At 39.6% G+C, this 24,846-nt stretch overlaps 1 protein-coding gene across 1 annotated transcript in view; it reads left to right on the forward strand.

Moving 5' to 3' along the window:
* Window positions 1-24,846, forward strand: part of LOC115854745 (collagen alpha-1(XIX) chain) — a 304,855-nt gene that overhangs the window by 5,316 nt on the left and 274,693 nt on the right. Inside the window, exons 2-3 of the mRNA XM_060283962.1 lie at window positions 7,828-7,902; window positions 8,754-8,853. Of these exons, the coding sequence (XP_060139945.1) occupies window positions 7,828-7,902; window positions 8,754-8,853 (175 nt within the window). The remainder of the gene's footprint in view (window positions 1-7,827; window positions 7,903-8,753; window positions 8,854-24,846) is intronic.

Consider the following 24,846-nt stretch of genomic DNA (forward strand, 5'->3'; position numbering starts at 1 on the left):
TTAAGTATGGTTTGTATGTCAGTCACTCCCAAATTTACCTCACAGCCCGCCCCTCTTTTGTGTTCCATACCCATATTTCCTAGTGGCACCTTGAACTTGACATTTCTAACTCCGTGGCTTTTCCACCGCAGCTGAATTCACTCCTTGTCACAATTCCTTTTCTTCCTCTAGTGGCATTCATTTCAGTAAACTCACCTGTTACCCAGCTGAGCAAGGCATCTCCCCCTCCTCCCTACGTTCAGTCTGTTATCACGTCCTGTTGATTCTTTTTTTTTTACAAGAAAATTTTTTAAAATTTATTTATTTTTGGCTGCGTTGGGTCTTTGTTGCTGTGCGCGGGCTTTCTCTAGTTGCGGCGAGTGGGGGCTACTCTTCGTTGCGGTGCGTGGGCTTCTCACTGTGGTGGCTTCTCTTGTTGCGGAGCACGGACTCTAGGCATGTGGGCTTCAGTAGTTGTGGCGCATGGGCTCTGTAGTTGTGGCTCGCGGGCTGTAGAGCGCAGGCTCAGTAGTTGTGGTGCACGGGCTTAGTTGCTCCGTGGCACGTGGGATCTTCCCAGGGCTCGAACCTGTGTCCCCTGCATTGGCAGGCAGATTCTTAACCACCACGCCACCAGCTAAGTCCTCATCCTGTCCATTCTTGTGTCTCAGTTCCTTCCCCCTTGTCCATCTTCAGTGTCACCTCTTTAAGTTACCACCCTACCTGGCCTCCAAGAGTATGAGCATGTGGGTGAGGGTGCCAGATGAAATACTGGCCACCCAGTTAAGTTTGAAGTGGGACAAATAATGAAAACATTTTAGTATAAGTATGCTCCAAATATTGCATCAGAAATACGTATGCTAAAAATATTTTTGTTCTTTATCTGACATTCAAATTTCATTGGGCACCTGTGTTTTTATTTGCTGTATTTGGCAATCGTACATGGTATGAAGGGAGGAGAGGGTGTTTCATTATTTACAGGGTGGTCAGGGAGGGCTGACCTCATCGAGGGGCAGTTAAGCAGAGACAGGAAGGTAGTGAGAGAGTGAAGCACGTGATCACCTGGAAAGAAGCACATGCCAAGGCCCCGAGGCAGGGGCGTGCTCAGCGTGTAGGAGAAACGAGACAGAGAGGGAGACTGGAGTCCAGTGAGTGAGGAGAAGGGCACGTGCCCCTCAGAAATGCATCTGTACTTTATGTGTTGTCAGCAGCTGATTTCTGAGCCTGCAAGCTCAAAGGCTAGACCTTGGACTCTGGTAAAATTCACCAGAGCAGCAGACACTGCCCTGTGAGGCCTCTTGGGAGACGCGAAAACCTTGCTCTCTAGGAGTACCAACGGGTAGGCTTCTGAATTTATATCTTTCAGTCACATATCTTCCCTAAAGACCTCTCAACAAGCCTTAATTCACAGGTAGTTTAATACTGTAATAGGAGTTATTCATGATACATTTAAGTACAAATGTGTGGAAACATGTACACTTAGCAAAGTTAAAATATAAAGTATATATCCACTAGACAAATGATATATTTCCTTTCTTTGCAATCAGTAAAGTGGTATATTAATAGCTTAAGTAATGCTAAGAACCCTCTACAAATTGTAAAGGTGTAATAGAACATGTATACATTTATTTTTCAGGATGCCTCTAATTTTGACTTTTCCCCTTGTCTTTGTGGTGCACAAGGAATGACTTCACTCCTGGTTTCTCCTAAGGCCAGAGGCCTCTGGGGCCACAGAGAGTGACTGGTGCGTTTTCTGTATGAGCACCAGCAAAATACACACATCTTTTAGGTATTCAATCAGCAGGGAAAAAATGGAAAGTTAAAAGAATGGATTTAACCGTTCTGGGCTTTTTAGCTATTTGAGAGGAGAAAGAAGGAATTGAACATGACTCCCATCATTAAACTGAAGACTTTTACATATGAGTGGGTATAGAAAGACCAGAACAATGATAGGAAAAGTATGTTTTAAAAGACATGTGATCTAATCTCCAGACTAGAATGCTTAACAATATAATAGGAGGCCCAGTCAGCAGGTGAAAACAAGCATGAGGATTTAGAGATTAAGGGAACAAGTGATTTTTTTAAGCATGTGTTTCAAACTGAGAGTGGGGACAAAGTATATTTCCACTAACGAATGAAGAGAGTATCATAGGTACTCTATTACTTTGTTTAGAACATTTTTTTGGGGGGGGTACGCGGGGGGGGGGGTACGCGGGCCTCTCACTGTTGTGGCCTCTCCCGTGGCGGAGCACAGGCTCTGGACGCGCAGGCCCAGCGGCCATGGCTCACGGGCCCAGCTGCTCCGCGGCATGTGGGATCTTCCCGGACCGGGGCACGAACCTGCGTCCCCTGTATCGGCAGGCGGACTCTCAACCACTGCGCCACCAGGGAAGCCCTAGAACATGTTTTTGAGATGGATGTTCAGTATAGAGAAAAAAGCTGGACTATGGGAAACGAATTTTATTTCAGCTTTGCCATTGAGTTACTATGTGATCTGGGGGAAAATCACGTAAGTTCTCTTGAATGATTTGTTCGTAGGTCATCAGGTTTCTAATTTTTAGAGGGAGAGAAGGGTAAAATGTATGTAATTACACACATTTGTAAAATGTATGTAATTTTTTGTAGATAATCTAGATAAAATCTTCCCCAAATCTGACCTAGTTGTCTTCTTTTCTGGTTCCTTTACCCCCTTTCAATATCCTTCCAACCCTATAAGCTGCCCAGATCCTTCAAGCTAAGTCAGGAGGAAAGTGGGTCTGAAAATCACTGACAGCATCTTAGCATGAATTTGTCAAAAACTTCTGCATTTATGTTTCAAAAGGTCTGTTGATTAAGGGCCCCTAAATAGTGCATCTTTTGTGGTGAAATTTTAGTAATTACTTTTGAAAGGTTCCCAAGAGCCTTTGAAATGACACTGCTGCCGGGATTCTCCTGACTACCTGACAGGATGCTTGGATATTTGGGTCTTATCAGTAGTTCTTCAAGATAGCACACACATTTACGCAAAAAGTATGCTTTACTTTATGTTAAAATGCAAGTGGCAATGCTTAAAGAAATTAACATATCCAAATTTTAATAGCCACTTCTCCTGTGTTGCCATTTTTACGCAGTGGACCATGAGACTCACACATTCAGCTTCTTGTGCCTTGAGTCTTCCCCCAAAGAATTAACATTTAGTTGTTTTTTTAAACTTTAAATTGAAGTCGAATAAAATTGAGTTAAAATTGAATATATATATATATTCTTCTTCAGATTCTTTTCCATTATAGGTTATTACAAGACATTGAGTATAGCTCCCTGTGCTATACAGTAGGTCCTTGTTGTTTACCTATTATATATATAGTAGTGTGTATATGTTAATCCCAAACTGCTAATTTATCCCTTCCCCTGTTTCCCCGTTGGTAACTGTAAGTTCGTTTTCTATGTCTGTGAGTCTATTTCTGTTTTGTAAATAAGTTCATTTGTATCATTTTTTAGATTCCACATATAAAGTGATATCATGATATTTGTCTTTGACTTACTTCACTTAAATTAACATTTAGTTTTCATTTGTTTTGTTCAGCTTTTCATAACAGAGCACATATTCTAGAGATACAAAGCTGTATTTGATTTTCATAAACTAAAGACTTTAGTGAAGAAATACTTTCATAAATATTGCTGGAAATGTTCAATTTTCTTCACTTCAAAGTGACAGGTTTATTACTTTGACATCATCATATATTCATTAGATCCTCAGAAGAATTTAAATAAGATATATACTGTTTCCAACTTGGCAATAAGCTAACATAGCTTCCACTCATTACCAAAGTGTCACAGTAGGAAGTTCCTTCCACAGTCTGGATATTTGCTTTGCCAATCATCTATTGGGGTTTCCCTATATATGTTGTGAAGAATTTAAAGTTAACCTCATTTTCTACAGTCATATAGTTATGCAAAGTCATTGTAAAAATTTGATCACAGTTTTGGTGTTTTGCAAAAATTATTTTGAGCTTAAAGTGTTTTCTCACAGACATGCTGTTTTGTATGACACACACCGGGGTCCACAGATCTTAGGTGCACAGTGTAATGAATTTTTGCATATGTATTTACACATCTGTGAAATTGCCACTCAGATCCAAATATAGAACTTTCCATGACCCCAGAAGGCTTTCCTGTAACTATCCCAGTTGACCCCCCTGCCAAGCCAATCAGTATTCTGACATAGATCAGTCATGCAATCTCTTGAACTTCACTTAAATGGATTTCTGCAGTTTGTGTTCTTTGGGGAACGGTATTCTTTTTCAGTTACCACTGTATCTCTGAGATTCATCCAGGTCATTGCATGTAGCAGTAGTTCATTCTTTTTTCTATACTTTTTTATTGTATTTACCACAATTTGTCCATTTATCCTCTTGTCAATGGACATTTGGGTTGTTTCCAGTTTTGGATTATTATGAGTTATGCCGCGAGGAATATTCTCTTCTAAAAGAGCCACTTACACCATTTTTGTACTCATTTCTCTTGGGTCATTGAATTTCCAGGTTATAGAGTTCATGAATATTTAGCTTTCGGAAACGCTGCCAAACAATTTTCTAAAGTGGTTGCACTGTTCACCCCCACGAGCAACGTAGACGAGCCTTCCTTTTGCTCCACAGCCTCAACAGTATTTGATGCTGTCAGTTCTTTAATTTTTAGCCATTTAGTGGTATATCATTGTGGTTTTACTTTGCATTCCCCTGATCACTAATGATGTTAAGCACTATTTCATATGCGGGTTGGCATTTTGGATATTTTCTTTTGTGACGTGCTTAGCTTTTTGGCACATTTTCTTTCTTTTTTTTTTTTTTTTTGGTGGTACGTGGGCCTCTCACTGCTGCGGCCTATCCCGTTGCGGAGCACAGGCTCCAGACGCGCAGGCTCAGCAGCCATGGCTCACGGGCCCAGCCGCTCTGCGGCATGTGGAATCTTCCCGGACCGGGGCACGAACCCGTGTCCCCTGCATCGGCAGGCGGACTCTCAACCACTGCGCCACCAGGGAAGCCCCGGCACATTTTCAAAATAGGGTTTTCAATCTTTTCCCCGTTGATTTGTGAGAATTCTCTGTATGTTCTGGATATGATGCTCGATTGGATATACGTATTGTAATAGTCTGTGGCTAGTCTTTTCACTCTTTTAATGTTGTCTTGTGATTATTAAGATTTTAATGAAGTCCAGTTTATCAACCTTTCGTGTTTTCTGTGTCCCTATCAAGAAATATTTGCTACCCTCAGTTCAGGAAGATTTTACGTTTTTCTGTAGTTCGTTATTGTTTTACGTTTCATGTTTAGGTCTAAGATCATCTCTAATTAATTTCTTTGCATGGTTTGAGGTAAGGGTCACAGTCCAGTGTTTTTCTACATGGACATTCAGTTGATGCAGAATCACTGACTGAAAAGACCATCCTTTTCCCATCGAATTGCAGTGGCCCTTTTGTGGTAAATAGGAGACCACATGTGCACAGGTCTGTGTTTGGACTCTGTCCAATTAATCTATTTATATGTGCACCAAAATCACATTATAAAAATCCCTGGTGTCCAATAGTACATGTTCTCAGGCTTGTTCTTCTTCAGTTTTGCCTTAGCTGTTCTAGTATTTTTGGAGTTCACCTTAAATTTGAGAATCAGCTTGTCAGTTTTCAAAGACACAGACACACACACACACACACACACACACAGAACCTCTTGGGATTTTATTTGTTATTGCACTACGTCTATATATAAAATTGAGAATTGACATCTTAACAATACTGAGTCTTCCAGTCTAAATACTTGCTTAATCCACTCAGTCATTTAGGACTTTAATTTCTCTCTGCAACATTCTCTAGTTTTCAGTGCAGAGATCTTGGTTTTTACAAACATGATGATGAACTCAGATAGAAAATGGGTATGATTTCAATCTTCTCAAAAAATGGGTAGTGTTTACAAAAGACCCGATTTTATTATTATTTAGGACCTGCAATCATGTTAAGATCTCTGAGACAGGAATTTCCAGAGAAACTAAGTAATCTTTAAAATGTTCGGTGCTATATATTTTAATTGTGTGGATTGCAGCTTTTAAACCTAAGTGGTAGCACTATTTATGATCCGATTGATTCTTCTGGTTCAATATATTAAGCTGATGCCCTGGCACCACCCTTGAAGTCTTTGACACATTTGTGAAATGAAGGGCTGAAAGGCTGAGCGGTTGACCAGGAGAACTGATGGTTTCCACTTCCCACAGAGCAGGAGATCAGTGTGGTTTTCAGCAGTTTATCTCCTCTCTGTCATAAAAACTTTGAGGTCATTATACCCAAACATGAATTTTAGACATTTTAGAAAATTAAGGTTGTGACTGCATGATGCCAAAATAGTTCATCAATTTAGCTCAAGAACTGTCCAGTTGTCCAGTTGGCATATTATAAAAACTAGCTGCAATATTGTCTGGATTGGCTATTAATTTCCTAGAATCTAGCCTGAATTAAATTTAAACAAACCCCAGATAATAAGAAATTAGTGTATGTATATACATTACTATATTACTGTGTTGTGGTGCAGTGAGTATGCAAATTCACCATAAGTGGAGGCACACTTTATCTTTTATTTCTTTGAACATCGTTAATTAGCATTAGCATATAATTAATACTTTCTCAATGATTTTTATCTCATTTATTTTTCATTATAGGCCACTTTGGTATGGCAGAGGTCTTTGCTTCTGCTTTTTAGCTTTATTTTAATAACTTAGTTCAGGCTGCTCTAACAAGAATACCATAGGCCTGGAGGCTTAAACTACAGACGTTTATGTCACACAGTTCTGGAGGCTAAGAAGTCCAAGATCAGGCTGCCAGCCTGACCAAGTTCTGATGAGAACCCTCTTCCTGGTTTCCTCACAAGGCAGAGAGAGAGAGAAAGGGTCCCTGTTCCTCTACCCTCTTGTAAGGACATCCATCCCATCACCAGGGCTCCACCCCTAGGGCCTCATCCAAACCTGATTCCCTCCCAAAAGCCCCATCTCCAGATAGCTCCACACTGGGGATTAAGACCTCAGCATATGAATTTAGGGAGGGGTACATTTAGTCCCATGCAGTCTCCTCCTGTTCTAAAGTTTAATATCACTAATACCTAAACCTGAATCCAAGCTGTGTGAAAATAGTAGTAGGTCACTTCTTCTAACATTAGAATATACTTTGAATATGAAAACTTAACGATATTAAAGCTAGCTAATTTCCTAATGTCGAGTATAGAGCGACAATTAGAACATTAGAGCAAATAGTAGCTAACACTGACAAGCGTTCCCTGTGTACCAGGGACTTCACATACATAACCACATGTATTCCTCACGAACACACTGTGAGGTGGGTAATACTCTTATCCTTATTTGAAAGGAATTGAATTGGGCTTCCCTGGTGGCGTAGTGGTTGAGAATCTGCCTGCTGACGCAGGTTCGAGCCCTGGTCTGCGAGGATCCCACATGCCACGGAGCAACTAGGCCCGTGAGCCACAACTACTGAGCCTGCGTGTCTGGAGCCTGTGCTTCTCAACAAGAGAGGCCGCGATAGTGAGAGGCTCGCGCACTGCAATGAAGAGCGGCCCCCGCTTGCCACAACTAGAGAAAGCCCTCGCACAGAAACAAAGACCCAACACAGCAAAAATAAATAAATTAATTAATAAAAACTCCTACCCCCAACATCTAAAATAAATAAATAAATAAAATAAAAGGAATTTAATAGAGCGGTTTAATTTCTTTCCATTTTATCTTACATTTCCAATTGTATTGTATGATTCAAATTTATTTGAAAAAAATGATAGACAATGTAATGAAAATTCTCAAAACCTTTTGTTTTTGTTTTAATAGAGAAACAATGTCCTATACTGAGGAAAGAGGGACACCAGTTTACAACAGACTACACAGATAAAGTTGAAGTTTCAGGTAAGCATTACAGTTCTTCACAAAGAAACATTTTTGTGTAAAATTATCACCAAACACATAGTGTATTGTAGGTGACTCCTTCACATTGTAATTTAAGATAACACCAATACTAAAAAATTAAAAGCAAAGAAGTCAGATGTTGTACAAAAATTTCTGAGCGCAGAATTCTACATCATTTAACCTAGGACCCCCAACAACTCAACCTCTCGGAGAACAAAAATTATTTAAAATTTTAAAAGTTGTATCCATTGTAGAAAGTTTGAAAAAAAGAAAAGAAAATGTATGAGAAAGAAGATCTCACTACCCAAATACAGTCATGATTCCCTTTTTGTAACATTCTTATCTTTCTCTTTCTCTTTTTTCCCTTCATCCTCCGTTTTCTCTCTCCACCCTTCCCCCACCCATATATGCACACGTAATCATAATACATATACTGCATTTGAAATCCGAGCATTTCCCCACATCAACATATATTTTTCTAAAGCACGATTTCTTTTAAAAGACTGCTTAGATTTCAATTGAATGGCTGTAGTACTTTTTACTTAACTAATTTTCTGTCTTTAGCTATCAGAGCTGCTACAATAAACTACTCTGCTTACTTATTTAGAATAATTCCTAGGTCAAAGAAAAATAATACTTGAATCTTGTGACATATATTTCATCCTCCTATATCCTAAACAGAGGGAAAAGAAATCAAGAAATTTTGCTGATCCCGTAAAGAGCAGATTTAACTTGAAATAAGTCAGTCTACAGATAAGGACTACAAAAAATCCTATTTAAAAGTTGGTAACTCTGTGAATTTACTAAATTTAATAAAACTGCTGGATTAAATCATTTGTCACATTCCACAGGTTTTGACCTAGGAGAGCGCTTTTCTCTGAGACGTGTGTTTTGTGAAGGTGATAAAACTTGTATCAAATTGGGAAGTTCACGTCTTATTAGAGACACCATGTAAGTAAAATAATAATTTTTCTTTACTTTTTAAAAAATTTATTTATTTTTATTTAATTTATTTATTTTTGGCTGTGTTGGGTCTTCGTTGTTGGGCGCAGGCTTTCTCTAGTTGCGGTGAGCGGGGGCTACCCTTCGATGTGGTGCGCAGGCTTCTCACTGCGGTGGCTTCTCTTGTTGCGGAGCACAGGCTCTAGGTGCGCGAGCTTCAGTAGTTGTGGCTCGCGGGCTCAGTAGTTGTGGCACACGGGCTTAGTTGCTCCGCGGCACGCGAGATCTTCCTGGGCCAGGGATCAAACCCATGTCCCCTGCATTGGCAGGTGGATTCTTAACCACTGCACCACCAGGGAAGCCCCTTCTTTACATTTTAATAATACAACATAAACTACTGTCTAAAGAGATTCCAAATAATTTGTTTAAAAATAAAAAGTCTTGTCAACAGTAACACAATCACTTGAATGCTGTGGTAAATGTGTTGTTTGATTATTTGTGGTTTTTAGTAATCTTTACAAACTGATCTTGTTCTATAGCGTAAATTTACATGTATCGATAGCGGCATAATCTTTAGAGAATAGTAAGTAAATTTGTTTTTGAAGAAATATTATTTATGTTTAAATAGACATAACCAAAATTAGATTTTAAAATGTGAATTTTAAACTAGGACACAATGTAGACTTAGAGACAAAAGAGTGATATTTATTTCTACATGCTTCATGCATATAGATAAGCTCCATGGTAAATGAAAATAAAAGAACTTAGCCCTTACTGTATATTCATTTTATATATTGTGTAGAGTATATAGTAAAGAAAAGCCTTTTTTTTTGGTCTTGTTACTCATTTCATTTCAAAATGAATTTACTGAAGGTTTTTTTTTTTAATTGTTGGTTTGTTATCTTTACTATATTTCTTCTTCTGATAAATATGAGATTAAAAAGAATGACTTGCCATTTAAATACTGACAATTTGTCAGCAATTATACAACGCAATAATAATTCCCCATATGGTTGGCTATATGTAATTGGAGGATGGATCAATAGTAATTCAGAAAGCTTGAGTCATCAGGAAGGCAAATATAGCATATATGGTCCTGATATTCAGCCTTTGAGTCCAAGATGAACATTTCAGGGTGTGAATACACTGCAATGAATAAAGCATCAAATTCTGTTTGGGGGCTTCCCTGGTGGCGCAGTGGTTGAGAGTCCGCCTGCCGATGCGGGGGACGCGGGTTCGTGCCCCGGTCCGGGAAGATCCCACATGCCGCGGAGCGGCTGGGCCCGTGAGCCATGGCCACTGAGCCTGCGCGTCTGGAGCCTGTGCTCCGCAATGGGAGAGGCCACAACAGTGAGAGGCCCGTGTACCGCAAAATAAAATTTAAAAAAAGTAAACTGCTCATTAATTGGTAAGAAATCAGAGGGCTAAGGAAGAGGGTAATTTGATACCAGGGGATGTAATGGGTGATTTGTCTGGTGGAGAACTTCAGCAGATGTCACTGTACAGATCTATGCTATTGTGGGCATCTTAAGCCTGAAGGTGGCTTCACATGCAGGCATTAAACCCTCAGGGCTTGACAGCTTCCTATTTGGGTATTCATATGCAGCAAAGAAAAGTCAATATGTATCTCATCTGTATTTCATATATATTGGTTTAGATGTTTCTTAACTACCAGTAGATAACTTTAATTAATGAATTTAAGCAAGGCAATAAATTCTCTTCCAAAAATTAAAATGCATTTTCTCTCTTGCCCTTTTCCTGATGACTTAAACCCCTCTAAGTCTGGCCAGGTGGCCAGAGTACTGGAGAGACAATCTTTGAAAATTCATCGAGCCTGTGTGTAAGAAGACGTAGCGAATTTTAAGTAGCTACATTGGAAAACTTCCTGCCACATTTAGACATTGCCATTCTCTTTTGAATATGTGTGATAATAAATATTAGGTACTACTTGAAATTTATTTTCCGACCTCTGGCTCTAAATCACGGTGCGACTGCTGGGCAACTGATGTGCATGAAGTCTCAGGCTCTGCCAGCAGAACCCGGTCCCTCCACTGCAGGAAACTGGAGGGCATCTGGTTAAGCTGACTAGCTAGTGTCAAGTAGCTTGGCCCAGCTCCACTTACATTTCGCTCCGTGAGCCAAGGATGCTAGGATGCTTCTCTCACATGATGCCGTTCTGATTTTTCAATGAGACTGGAGTAAAGTTGCAGCTATTTATATATTTGTAAATGAGCCATCTTGCAGAATCAGCATGGGAAAAGGCAGATGCTAGTTTATATGGAAATTGGGACTCTTTCTGTGCCTGAGCTTGCTTTTATTGTTCTGCCATCTTCCAGGTGAGGGTTACGAGGGGAGAGATCTCATGAGTTGTTGGTCAGGTACCCACTTAGTGCCTTGAGCCTGGCTTAATGTGAGGACCCAAAGGCAGCTCTTGCAAGCGTCCTTCAGATAAACACTGTTGTACCCAAAAAGGTGGCACAGGCTCAGGGAACATCTGACAAGGTTTCTACGTTTGGTTTTCTTTTCTCTTCATGTCCATTCTTTAGTATTCCTTAGGATAGCAAATCGTAAGTATTTGGGTGCTTTCAAAGATTCTGGGTGGCATGCTACCCAGTTTTCTAGAATTTTCTAGCATCATTTTAGAGGAAATTTTCTCAGCTTCATGTATCTACAAGTATCTCTGGTCATGTGAAAGAAATAATTATTTCTCTACAGATTGAAAGCAATATCCCAGGTGATCATACTCTGATTACCTTTAAATTGTCTTTTGGCAATTATCAGGGCAAAATGGTGAAGTTTTGAGAGAAAACATATACAGAACATGCATATGGTACAGAGCGCCTTATTTTCTTGGTATAACATAATTCTTATGTTTCATTGGCTGCTTGTATATAAACATGTTTTTAAATAAAAATGTGTTAGTAGTTGAATATATAAATTTGAAATGTCACAGAAAAGTGAATTCCTGATTTATTATTGAATTCAAGGACGGTAAAGAGCCTTATCTCTCAGGTTCTATGTCTATCTGGAATACTGTGTTGAGAAGGCTTCTGAGGCCCTGTTGAATTCAGCAGATTGGAGTGCTATGGCCCATTCGTGAAAAGAGGGGGGAAGGGAGGGCTGTAGTCTGTAGTCTAGTCTGTAGCCTCTCTGATTTAGGATGACACCTGTGACCGGGTAGCTTTTGCAGCTGCAGCAGTTCCCAAGAATGGGGGGAAATGAGACTATGTGTGAAAAAATAATCAACACAGATTACTAAGATTTTATGAGCTTGGATAGTGTAGCTAGAAACAGTGGCATAGCTGATAGATATGGTCCTCTTTGCTTTTGTTACAAACAAATAAATCTCCAGTGAAGAGGAGTTGTCTCTCTGTCCCTTTCATTAAATTGGTGGTTGCTTTCTGGAAGCAAAGGGCTCTTTAGTTTCATGGCTTTACATGGAAGAAAAAAGCTGGTAGAAGCCCTTTTCATTTGTGTTTTGTAATACATAATAATCCTCAGCAATCCTTCTAAATATTTAGAAGATATATAGCGTTTTTTAGGAGATTTTAAAGTTCTCTGGACCTTAACAGTTCCCTTGGAAATATTCCCAAATATGGGGAAAGCTGTTGTGTGTATCACAGCATCATCAGCCCTGGTCTTTGCTCCTGTTAAATGATTCACCCCGTGGGCATGTCTTTTCTACATGGACCTTCACACTACCTTCAGCTTTTTATTATTATAAATAACACTACAATATACAGGAAAGTTGTTTCCTCTGTTTTTCTGGCTAGAGAGGCCAGTTAAGACTCACCACTTACTCATCACCTCCTTTGTTTATTTTTCACGTGTCCGTTCATTCAGTAAACACTTGTTGAGCCCAAAAAATTCATAAGATTGATTTTTTCAAAGTAGAATTACAAGTTCATTTTTAGAGATCTTGGTAATATACTTCTAATTATGTTCCATCATTGTTTTATCCATCTCTTCTGCATATTACCCAATTTCCTTAGTAACATTGGATATTATACTTAAAAATTTTGTTATTAAGTTTTGTGTTTTTAACTGAAAACTTGTAACAATTACAAATAAAAGCTGTGGCTTACTATATAAATATTTTAGGGGTTCCCAGAATTTTCTGTTCCGCTTAGGGTGAATAAGAGGTAGCATTCAATAAGTCACTGAAATGAATTCAGTCTAGTCCAGAGCTCACCCTTCTATTCAACATTTACTGAGATTACTATGGACTGAGCACTTTATTAAGCTCTGGGATTGCACTGGTGGAAAAGTGTGGGTCTCATCTTGCCTTCCTGAAGCCTGCTGGAGAGATACACAGTGCAAGGGAAAGCTACACTTTGCTCTTGCCTTGATCCAAGAAGAAACTGAGCTGTGTCCCTCCTATCATTCGAGCATAGGCTGCAGGACTCAAAGCCCACAGCTCCTCTCATAAAAGCTACACTTTCTGAGCACGTGGGCTCAGTAGTTGTGGCTTGCAGGCTCTAGAGTGCAGGCTCAGTAGTGGCACGTGGGATCTTCCTGGACCAGGGCTTGAACCCATGTCTCCTGCATTGGCAGGTGAATTCTTAACCACTGCACCACCAGGGAAGCCCTAAAATTTTTAAATCATATAATTTAGCGAAGTTTTATTTTAGTTTTATTTTTTAACATTTATTTTATTGAAGTATAGTTTATTTGCAATGTTGTGTTAACTTCTGCTGTACAGCAGAGTGATTCGATTATACATATATATACATTCTTTTTCATATCCTTTTCCATTATGGTTTATCACAGGATATTGAATATCGTTCCCTGTGCTATACAGAAGGACCTTGTTGTTTATCTATTCTACACATAATAGTTTGCATCTGCTCACCCCAAACTCCCAACCCATCCCTCCCTCACCCCCTCCTCCTTGGCAACCACAAGTCTGTTCTTTATGTCTGTGAGTCTTTCTGTTTTGTAGATATGTTCATTTGTGTCATATTTTAGATTCCACATATAAGTGATATCATACGGTATTTGTCTTTCTATTTCTGACTTCATTTAGTATGATATTCTCTAGGTCCATCCATGTTGCTGCAAATGGCATCATTTCATTCTTTTTTATTCAGTTTAGCCAAATTTTATATATTAGATAGAAAAGAATTTTAAGAGTATTACAGAGTTTTAAGAATGCACAGAAATATTTACTTCTCTATCACAAGGACCTCTTTTATATTTTTCTAGAAAATTGAGAGATGTTAATATGTTCCAATAATAAATTGCTTTAGGTTGAAATGGCTACTTGTTTGTTCATAACCACGGGAGTTCCCCTGGTGAAACCTGAAATTGGCCCCTATACACAGAGGGCAAGGAGAGACCAAAGAAAGAGACAGAGCCCCCCAGATTGGTAGGTGGCAGGTTTACTGAGCAAGGGAACGTACATACAAGGCTTGTCTTGGGCACGGCAAGAGCAGTAAATCTCTGCACCCACCCACCGTAATCATAGTTTATGTAGAGGCCTTAATGGGGGTCAGTCGTGTACACTGTCCAGATGGTCTCAGCCACACATTACTCTCTCAAGGCTGCATCCTTGAAACAACTCCTAACGTGGGAATGGTGGGCAGAAAGTACATCCCAAGGACAGGGGAGGAGGTTTGGAACCTCTGATTGCCCGGGTCCAGCTCACAGGTCAACTGGTGGGCAAATCCTCTCAATGACTTCCTCCAATACTGCTAAAATGTAACATAATATGAAATATTATCAGTTCAGTAGTTTCATTTAACAGTTTTGGAAGCATTTAATATTATCAACAATTTTAAGTAAGTTGTGATTTTCCTCCCTCAGATTTCATATAATTCAGTAGTTTGGAGGGAGAAGTAAAAAGTATCAGTAATTGATCTTATGTATATAGATTCTACAACATTCATATCTATGTTATTTTATTTTATTTTGGAAACATCACTCAACATATCTACCATCTTAACAAATGTTTAAGTGAATAATATGTCATTGCTGACTATAAGTGCAATGTTATACAGCAGATCTCTTTGTAATTATGGCTAATTACATGTAAATTATCTTATCTTAAAACGTCCTGATGCCATTTACCTTGAGAGGAGTGAAGTACCAGTTAATTCTACTACTTAGGAGTCATAATAATGCCGATGTCATCATCAAGTAATAAAATTAAGGCGTCCTATTTTGGTAATTACTCAGGCCAGCTTGACAGGCATTAATTAATCTACTCCTATGGTTAGATTATATATTACATTTTTGTCTCTCTTCACTTGTCTTTTTATCCTATGAATCAAATCTTATAAGAGACAGCAGAGGTTTTGCTTGGGTGCGGGTTATACGTATGTATCTGTGGAATGTGCACTGCAGGTTTCCAGAATATACAAAAGAAAGAAAGCATGGAACCACACACTTCAGTCATCTTTAATCTTATTTGCCCCATAAAAATGCTATGAGGATTAATTAGCTATTAACCTTCAGTGGTGGCAAATGTGCTGCTTTTATAATGGTTGTAAACCCAAATTTAAGCATGACCTTAAATTGATGAATTAACCAGAGCATCGACCGTAGTAATATATGATGTTTCGTTATACTAGTGCTTAAGAATAGCTTTATTTTTTATTTTTGCGGTACGCGGGCCTCTCACTGTTGTGGCCTCTCCCGTCGCGGAGCACAGGCTCCGGACGCGCAGGCTCAGCGGCCATGGCTCACGGGCCCAGCCGCTCCGCGGCATGTGGGATCCTCCCGGACCGGGGCACGAACCCGCGTCCCCTGCATCGGCAGGTGGACTCTCAACCACTGCGCCACCAGGGAAGCCCAAGAATAGCTTTATAACAGCTCTACAGATTTTCTTGTGGATCGACAGGACTCCATGTTTCATAAAATAGCATTGGATAGTCTAACCCTCATCCTGAGACACAGAATCAGATAGGAAGATGCAATTATGATTTCACTGACAAACTCTGAAACGTCTGTGAATCCAAGAAGAATAGTGTCAGCTAATAAATCACTAATTTATTATCATCTCAATTCTTTCAACTGAGCCATCAAGGCTAATCAGGAAGTAAGCATGGTGGCCACAAAGCTGCGTATGTTATCGTATGTGACTCACATCAGCTTGGTAGCGCCTCGTTCATGGCCTCATTTTGGTCGGCACTACAACCAGCCCCTGACAACCACCCTTCTGCCTTCTGTCTATGTGATTTGACTCTTCTAGGGACCTCGTATAAGTGGAATCATCCAATACTTGTCCTTCTGCGTCTGGTTTATTTCACTTAGTATGCTTCTGCTCTTGGGTCCTAATCTCCTTGTCAGTGCATGTCACCCGCCCTTTGCTGTGGGTCCCCTCCATGAAAACGCTTCTTCCTGGGACCCAGCCAACCTCTGCTCAAGGCTGCTTATCCTCAGCCTTCAAGGCCAAAGTTGCTCTGTGTGTGTGTGCTTTGGAGGGTGGTGGCATGGGTTCAGTGACCCTCTAGCTGTCCCGTGGATTCCAGAGCAGTGCTGCTTGGGTACAGAGCCTCACAGTGTAATTTGTTTGTTTGTTTGTTTTTGACCGCGCCATGCGGCTTGCAAGATCTTAGTTTCCCGACTAGGGATTGAACCCGGGCCACGGCAGTGAAAGTGCTGAGTCCTAACCGCTGGACCGCCAGGGAATTCCCTCTCACACTGTATTTAACAACTAACTCTTGGCACTCCTTCCTCTGTGGGGCTCTAAAGCTCGTCGATACGGATATAGGCAATCCTCTCTACTATCTTCACAGATAATAGCTCTCTTGTAATTTACCCAGGATAAGAAAATAAAATTCCCTTTGCTTAGGAGACCTATGTAGGAAAAAATATTTCATGATATAGTCACCATTATTTCTCAGTTCAGCTTTGATGCCAATGAAAGAAGAAATTCTAACCAAGTATTTTACTCAATTCCCAAATGACATTGAATACCCACTATGTGCCAGGCACTGAGGATTTAAGAATAAATAAAGACAGCGTCCTAGTTATTTCTGTCTGGGAATTATGGAATTTGTAGCGATCTTTAGATATGAGGTCTGATGAACTCTGGAAGAGCGGACGAACCCTTCCAGGAACCAGGAAAAACTTCATAGGGGATGTGAAAAAAGGCTTGAAGGATGAGCACAAATTTGCCGGGTGGTAGTTGGAGGGGGCATCATGGTGGTTTTCAAGGTCAACGTAATTTGCAGACTGGTGAGAAACCCCGTGTGCTTAGTAAACAGAGGGGAGAGACTGTCTGGTGGTGAAGGAAGCTGAAGGGGCAGCTGAGGTGCTGTTCTGAAAGGCCTTACGTGCCAGGTTAAGGGGTTAGAACTTTATTCATGTAAAAAAGGAAAGTAAAAGGTGAAAGATTTCTGGGCTCTGAAGAGAAACCCGAGTGTATCAGTTATACCACAAGAAAGCCATGTTCAAAAGCGTGAAGGTGTGGGAGGAATAACGTTCCATTCTAGAAAAAAAAAAAAAAAAAAAAGGCTGAGTATATGCCGTTGGGAAAGTCACAGCTTTGGGTAGCGACCTGGGACTCCCGGGCTGACCCTGACTCAGAAGGACACTTCACAATTCAGAGGACTTCTTGGGGGTGGAGCGGGGTTTGACCCGGGATTTGTTTTATCTTTTTTGGGGGGGTGGGGGACAGTGAAAAAACCTTTTTGAAGAGCAGCTTCTCTGGTCCATCCTCGATTTTTGTTATCAGAATGCCATCTAGTAGGAGGGCTCATTTTCAAGGGGAAGTCATTTACAACGTCACAATGAACAAATGCTAATCGTAACAGGCGTAAGATTATTAGAGAGCCATCCAAGCTTTCTTTTCCCATTAGCAACCTATGTGGCTGAATCCCCCGACAAACACAGAAAGGCTAAGATTTCAGAGTCTCTGTGACTATGGAACTCAGACATCATCCCCCCAGCCCCCCACGGCGGGGTGAAGGCATTTCAGACAAACCCTTCAGGCCCTGCGAGCCAAACTGCTTGTAACGTGACAGGTGATGGTGAATGTCAGCTGGGCAAGAAATGACTTACTATAAACTCCAAGCATCTCTCACTTCACTCTCAGGAAATGTAACTTGTATCAGATTTCTCTTCCTGGAAGATATTCAGCAAGTCAGAGGCCCCACTGATACTTGTAAATACGGAAGTTCTTCATAAAGCCTGCCTCACGCTTATTGAGAATGGAAGAATTAATTTGGAAGCCAGTTCTTGATATTTAAAAATAGATTTTTTTCCATTTAGCCGTTTCGTTTTTAAAGCAGAAAAATAAAGGTTGGTCTTGCTAAATATGATCTGGAAAACTCACTTTGGCTCTACCAAAATAGACTTTTAAAAAAAGGGCTTCGCTTCAAGGCTTGCGCTATGAGCTGGTGGAATTAGCCCTGGAATCACTGTAATTAGTAACTAAACTTTTTAAACATTTTGTTCTCTAAGTGTATATCACACTTGGCTTTTGGAACACCACTTACAAAAGGAAATTTCTCCAGAATAATTGTGCCATCTTGTTTTTCAGTCTCTAAGGACTGTAATAGTGAAAGTTTGTTCATCTTTGTTTTTTTCCTTTTTACATTGCACTCCTTGCCTCAAATTCCTTATTATTTAGTTAGGTAAAAGAACAGAAAAGAAACTGGTAGTCATGGGTTTTTCTTTCTAATCCTCTCTTATTCTGTAGTTTGGTTTTGTTCTTTACTTTTCTATACATGAAACAGAGATATTACTTGCCACATGACAAACTAAGGTTCTTTTAGGAACACTGAACAGATACATCAAATTGAACTTGTTGTACAATGAAATTGCCAATTGCTTAATATACTAAGGAGTAAACAAATTTATGAGCTTCATTATGGTCTTTATTTTTCTTGACACACTACTAGGGCATAGTGGGGAAAAAATGAGATCCACTCCCTAATTCCATCTCCCCATAAAACAACTTTATCAATAAATACTTGCATGTACTTACTTTAAAAGAGTGCATTACTATTATTTTTTTAATTAATTAATTAATTTTTTTGACTGCGTTGGGTCTTTGTTGCTGTGTGCAGGCTTCTAATTGCAGTGGCTTCTCTTGTTGCGGAGCACGTGCTCCAGGCACGCGGCTTCAGTAGTTGTGGTGCGTGGGCTCAACAGTTGTGGCTTGCAGGCTCAGTAGTTATGGCGCATGGGCTTAGTTGCTTCATGGTATGTGGGATCTTCCTAGACCAGGGTTCGAACCCGTGTCCCCTTCATTGGCAGGTGGATTCTTAACCACTGAGCCACCAGGGAAGTCCAAGAGTGCATTATTTTTAAGTTTTATGATTTTCCCTGGCTCTTCCATGCTTGCAGTACTCCCTATCTGGAAGGGAGTGTGGAAGAGCAGAGTTCATCCTCTTAAGGCAGTGCTTATTGGTTTCTCATTAATTGGACAGCCAGGAATGCCCATTATTTGTTCAGCTGACATTGTTCTGTCCCCGAGAGACTAGACAGCTCCCCTTCATTAAGGTAACTTTGTGTATAGCTGTGTTAGTCATGGATTCCACAGCTCAGGGGGTGAATGGGATGGAAGCTTCCACTGACCCCTGGGCCAGGGTCAGTGCTAAGGGTTCTCTCTCTTTCCATAATCACTTGAAAGAGGCACATTTATGATCATTATTTTCACATCTCAGGGAATTACCTGTCTTTTTAGTTAGGTAACCTTTCTATTGATGTTCTTCCTTAGGCATTAAAATCCCAACTTATAACTTCTCACCAGTAGGATAGAAAAGGAGGCAGTTTTTATCAGACGCTTCATACTTTTCTTCACATTACATAGTTATTAGTATATACACTGTTCTCATATTTTTCACTACATACCCCCAATTGTACTCATTTAAAGAAAATGCTTGGTGAAAAATCCTATTTTTTTTTCTCTAATAAGTGATCTCTAAGGAATACAGGGCAAATATTCCTCATTGGTTATCACCTTCTATAGCATACATTTCTTTCCTAAAACCCAACAGACAGTATGCCCATTTTAAGGATATTACTATGTGGTTTGTGATACTTCCTGATCTGTGCTCAAAATATCATTAGAAGAAGGAACTGTAATAATCTACCCCTCAGGGCTACTGGTCACCTAGAATGTGCAAACGTCATCATGAATCCTTTGCTCGGAGCCCAAAATGTGATTTACTCTTGTCGTTAATATTATAGTATGATGTTAAACAGTTTAATTATTTTTTCATTTCTTGACGTTAATATTTTATATTTATTTACACCGACCCTGCCCCACCCAGTACTCAGAAAATAGTTTTTTCTCCCTTACAGTCCCAAAACATTACTTTTAAGTCAGGTCAGTAATGATGAGGGAAACTTTATCTTTAGCCCAGAGGACGCAAGCAACTTGATATACTGGAAAAATCTGACCTCGGAACTAAGAGTCCCGAGTTCAAGTCCCATCCTGACCTTTGTTATTTAACAGAGGCAGTTATTTAACTTCTGTGGCTTTAATTTCTCATTTATCCAGGGAGATGTTGCTCTAAATCACTGTTAAGGTCCCTTTCAGCTTTAGGAGTGTAGGACTACAGGAAATTGTCATGTGTGGTTTCTTTATAACGGAAATATTTCCAAGGATGGGGAGACTTCTGCTCAAAGACACTTTTGGAGAAATCTTCTTGGAGCAGAGATTCTATTTTGCTACAGTCTGTAGAGATTTTAAACTTCTTTTTGAAAGTAAGAATACTGATTGTATTTGTTCCTGGAATTGTCTTGTGTCAAACGTTTTGATTAACCTGCTTTAGACTTGCATAGGGCTTGGTTTTTCCTTCTGCATTTTTCATGATGAATGTGATGTAGCCCAGTCTCATAAGGCCCTGACTTTTAAGGTGTTGTGCAGGGTGACACAGACTTCGTACTGAATGCAAGTGTTTGATATCTACCAGGACCGGTCATAGGCATCATCATGGATTTTCCATGAATGGAACACATTTTTATGAGCACCTCCTATATGCCAGGGACTGGTCTAGATGCTTGATTTAGAGCAAGGAGTCTGGCGGAGCCCCTGTTGTCATGGAAATCACATTCTAGTGGCTGGGAACAGGCAATACATGTGGAAACTAATACATTTTTTTAAAAAGTTGGGCTTTCATAAACCTATGAAGGAAATAAAACAGAGCAAGTGTTGTATTACTATAGACCTTTCAGAGAAGGGACATTAGAGCTGAGACCTGAATAGTGAGGAGAAGCGTCCATGTGATGACTCCTGGGAACAACCTTCCCAGGAAGGAATCAGGAAGTACAAAGGCCCAAGACCTCAATAGAATGAGGTGTTCAAGGAACAAACTTCAGGTCACTGCCACTGGAGCGTGGGTGCCACACAGAGACTGGAATAGGACACGATGTGGCAGACTAAGGCAGGGGTCAGAGCACTAGGCCTTGTGAGCCGTCATCAGTGATGTGCGTTTCATTCTAGGAGCCACGGGGCCTTGTAGGAAGGTGATAAGTAAGGGAGGGACCTGGTCTGATTTTCACTTAAAAAGCTCATTCTGACCGCTGTGTGCAGGCTATACTTCAAGGGAGGGAAAAGAGGGAGAGCAATCAGGACGTGGCAAGACGTGGCAGCTTGGGATGGGGAGTGAAGGTGGAGCTGGAGAGAAGTGGACAGAGTCGGGATCCATTTGGTGGTAGACACAGTAAGACTTGCTGATGAGTTGGATGGGATTGGAGTTCATAAAGGAAAGGCAAGAATCAGGTATGACTTTTAGGTACTTGGCTGGAGCACCTGGGTGAATAGTCATGTCTTTTACTGAGATGCGGAATCCTTGTAAAGGGATGTGTTTGGTAGGAAGCAAAAAGTTCAATTTCAGTTATTTATTTAGACTTGCCTTTAACATCCAGGTAGAGATGACAAGTGGCAATTTAGGTGTGTGAGTCCACAGTACAGGTAAGGGCAGTAGTCAAGGTTTATCTTGGTTGCCTCTCCCCTTTTCACCTCCTTCCTTCTGGAACCTTCCTCCCAAACTTTCAGTGCCTTCACGGGACACATTTGCTGCCCAGGGCTCACAACAGTGGCATCTCATCTTGGTCGGCCTGACTTAGGGGTGCCTCCTGCTCTGACCTTATTCCTCCCTCGCTGTGCCTTCCCCATTTAAACTTCCATGCTTTACAGCAATCCCCAGAGATTCCCTGTTCTTTGCTTTCCAAGGACGGGATTAATTATTACACAATTTGTTAAGTAATGCGTGACTGGTTTCTAGGGACTATTTTAATGGTAACAAAGCTTGTGTTTATAAAACACATTTTCCAGAGAGGAAGAAAGCTCTCTCATAGTAGAGTATTAAGTGTTTGGGCTTGTCAGTGAAAGTACTTCATAGTTAGGGAGAATGTGAGTATCTCTGAGTCCATACCACATATACAACAGACAGCAGAGTTCCATTGAATATTTAATAACAAGTATACACACACACAGTGATTAAATACTTCATCTTAGGCCAAGATCTTTCCTGTAATATAGATGCCTTATAGACATCATCGTTTTATTTGTATTTTCTATTGCTTTTATTTATTTATTTATTTTTTGGCTGTACCACGTGGCATGTGGGATCTTAGTTCCTTGACCAGGGATTGAACCCATGCCCCCCTGCAGTGGAAGTGTGGATTCTTATCCACTGGACCACCAGGGAAATCCTTGTATTTTCTAATGATTTTAAATAAATTCTGATCAGGAAAGTATTTTTCGTTAGTCAAGTGGGAAAAAAAGATCTAGAGAATGTAGTTATTATGCTATTTAGACAAATACAATCCATTCTTAGAGTCCTATACAGTAAATCCCTATGGTTAATAAGATGTTAATTTTTATCTGACTCCACAAATATAGTTACTAGTACTTTGTAATTAAATATTCTGTTTGAAGCATGTGGAGAAAGTATTGGAAAAAGTGTATTTTCATTTGAAGTTTCTCATCTTCTCTTACTTAACAGCTCAGTGACTTATTATGAAGGCTATAGGCTGGGGCTTATAGATTTTATGACTTATTTTTAACCTCCCATAGTAGTAAAAATAATGTTTTTGTGTTAATTCTCCCTCATCTCTGTCCTTTAAGAATATAAGGTTAGGGGGGCCTCCCTCCCTGGTGGCGCAGTGGTTGAGAGTCCGCCTGCCGATTTAGGGGACGCGGGTTCGTGCCCCGGTCTGGGAAGATCCCACATGTCGTGGAGCGGCTGGCCCCGTGAGCCATGGCCGCTGAGCCTGCGCGTCCGGAGCCTGTGCTCCGCAACGGGAAGAGGCCACAATAGTGAGAGGCCCGCGTACCGCAAAAAAAAAAAAAAAAAAAAAAAAAAAGAATATAAGGTTAATTTATAGGTTGTTTTAAAGGTTAGGATTATTTTTTCCTAAACTGAAAATAGTAGTGCTTTCAAAAAAAAGATCACTCCTACAATTTATGCTGATTGCATAAAAACCTCTTAATTTTAATACCAAGAGGGAAGCACGGTAATGTAAGGGTCTTTATGAAATTTTGTACTGAGGTCAGAGCCTCAGATCTGGGCATTCTTCCATAGCTGGTCATTATAAGGAACCCCGCTTTTGATCCTCCACCACTTCCTCTATAGTTTTAGAGCATTTCCTTCTATTTTACGATCGAACTGAGGGCTGCTATACATAGAGAATATCAGAGAGCTGTTGGCAACTAAATTTTAGATTTTCCTTAACATTGAAATAAATTACAGGTTCAAAAGAGTCTAAAATATGTGAATTACAAGGCTTCAGAGACACTCCGGATTATATCTAGAACTCTCAGTGGGCTAGTGTAAGGAGGACTCCAGAGGCAGTAAGTGTCCTGGGCTCCTGTGGGTAATTTGTAATGACTTTACTTTGGCTCTCTATGACTTTTACTTAGTCATATTTTGTAAAAATTGTTTTTACATTGAACATTTTGTTAATGTGGCATACCTCTGCTCTCACCTGTCCATGAATATTTAGGTGACTTTCATTAATGTGAAGAAAAGTAGACAATGGGAAATAAAGGATTAACTATACTTATATTTCACTAAACTTTGAGCTCTTCAAATGTAGGTTAATATTAATTTCTGTGGATGAACTTCTCATTTACAGTCTTGAACTAGGTACAATGTGTATAAAATGGAGGGAGGTAGGAAATATCCCATTGAGAATTTCTAGCCCAATATACCTATGAATGACTTTGGCAAGTAAGTCTCAACAGTATTTTTCTTAATGGGAGTATCACTGAATAAGCAAAGGATAGAATTTCTTATAGGAAATTACACTCTATTCAAAAATATTCAAGCATGGATATCTTAGACACTGCAAGCTGTCATTTTATCTCTCTGGTAACAGACCAGTAATCCAATATGGTGTCTTTTATAATAGAAACTTTGGCAAGATGCAGAGAAATTATTCTGTGTCACGTTAAGTGTTTGTGCTTGTGTGATATAAACAAAAAACATAGTCTGTAAGAGTAGATACATGTTGTATTATTTTTAAAATACAAAATATTTTCTTCAAAAATTACAGTCTAGGCAAGCAAAATCATTTTTGGCCTCAAAAGCAGAATATCAATTTCTGAAAGGGAAATATAGTAATTATAAGGATTTTCATCCATTATAAACTTAGACTAAGAAAAAATAATTTTTCTTTAAACATAACTAAATTTATTTCAATGTATTATTTTAAGACTATGTTTATTAAAACATTATTAATATTAATAACATTATCTTGTTTTATTATTTTTGTCACAGAAGAAACCTTTCATGGAATATAAAATATTTTCAATATTTCAGTTACATTTTTAATTTTTTAAAATAATTATATTTAGTTTTATTTATGAAGGATTAGGGAATCATATCAAAATGTTTCATTTGCTGGATCGCTCACTCCACTCATTTAACAAATAGTTATAGACTGCCCTGTTGGCACTGTACTTATGCTTTGTGGGTGGTACAAAGATGGATTAAATGTTGTCTTTGCCTTCAAAGAGCTTGCAATCTCATGATGAAATGTTACAGGTACCTATATGACTATAATCCTAAGTAGAAAGTGAGGAAAAAGGTGTTTTCA

This window comes from Globicephala melas, chromosome 14 (genome assembly GCF_963455315.2).
Source record: "Globicephala melas chromosome 14, mGloMel1.2, whole genome shotgun sequence".
In the NCBI taxonomy this organism is placed as follows: domain Eukaryota; kingdom Metazoa; phylum Chordata; class Mammalia; order Artiodactyla; family Delphinidae; genus Globicephala; species Globicephala melas.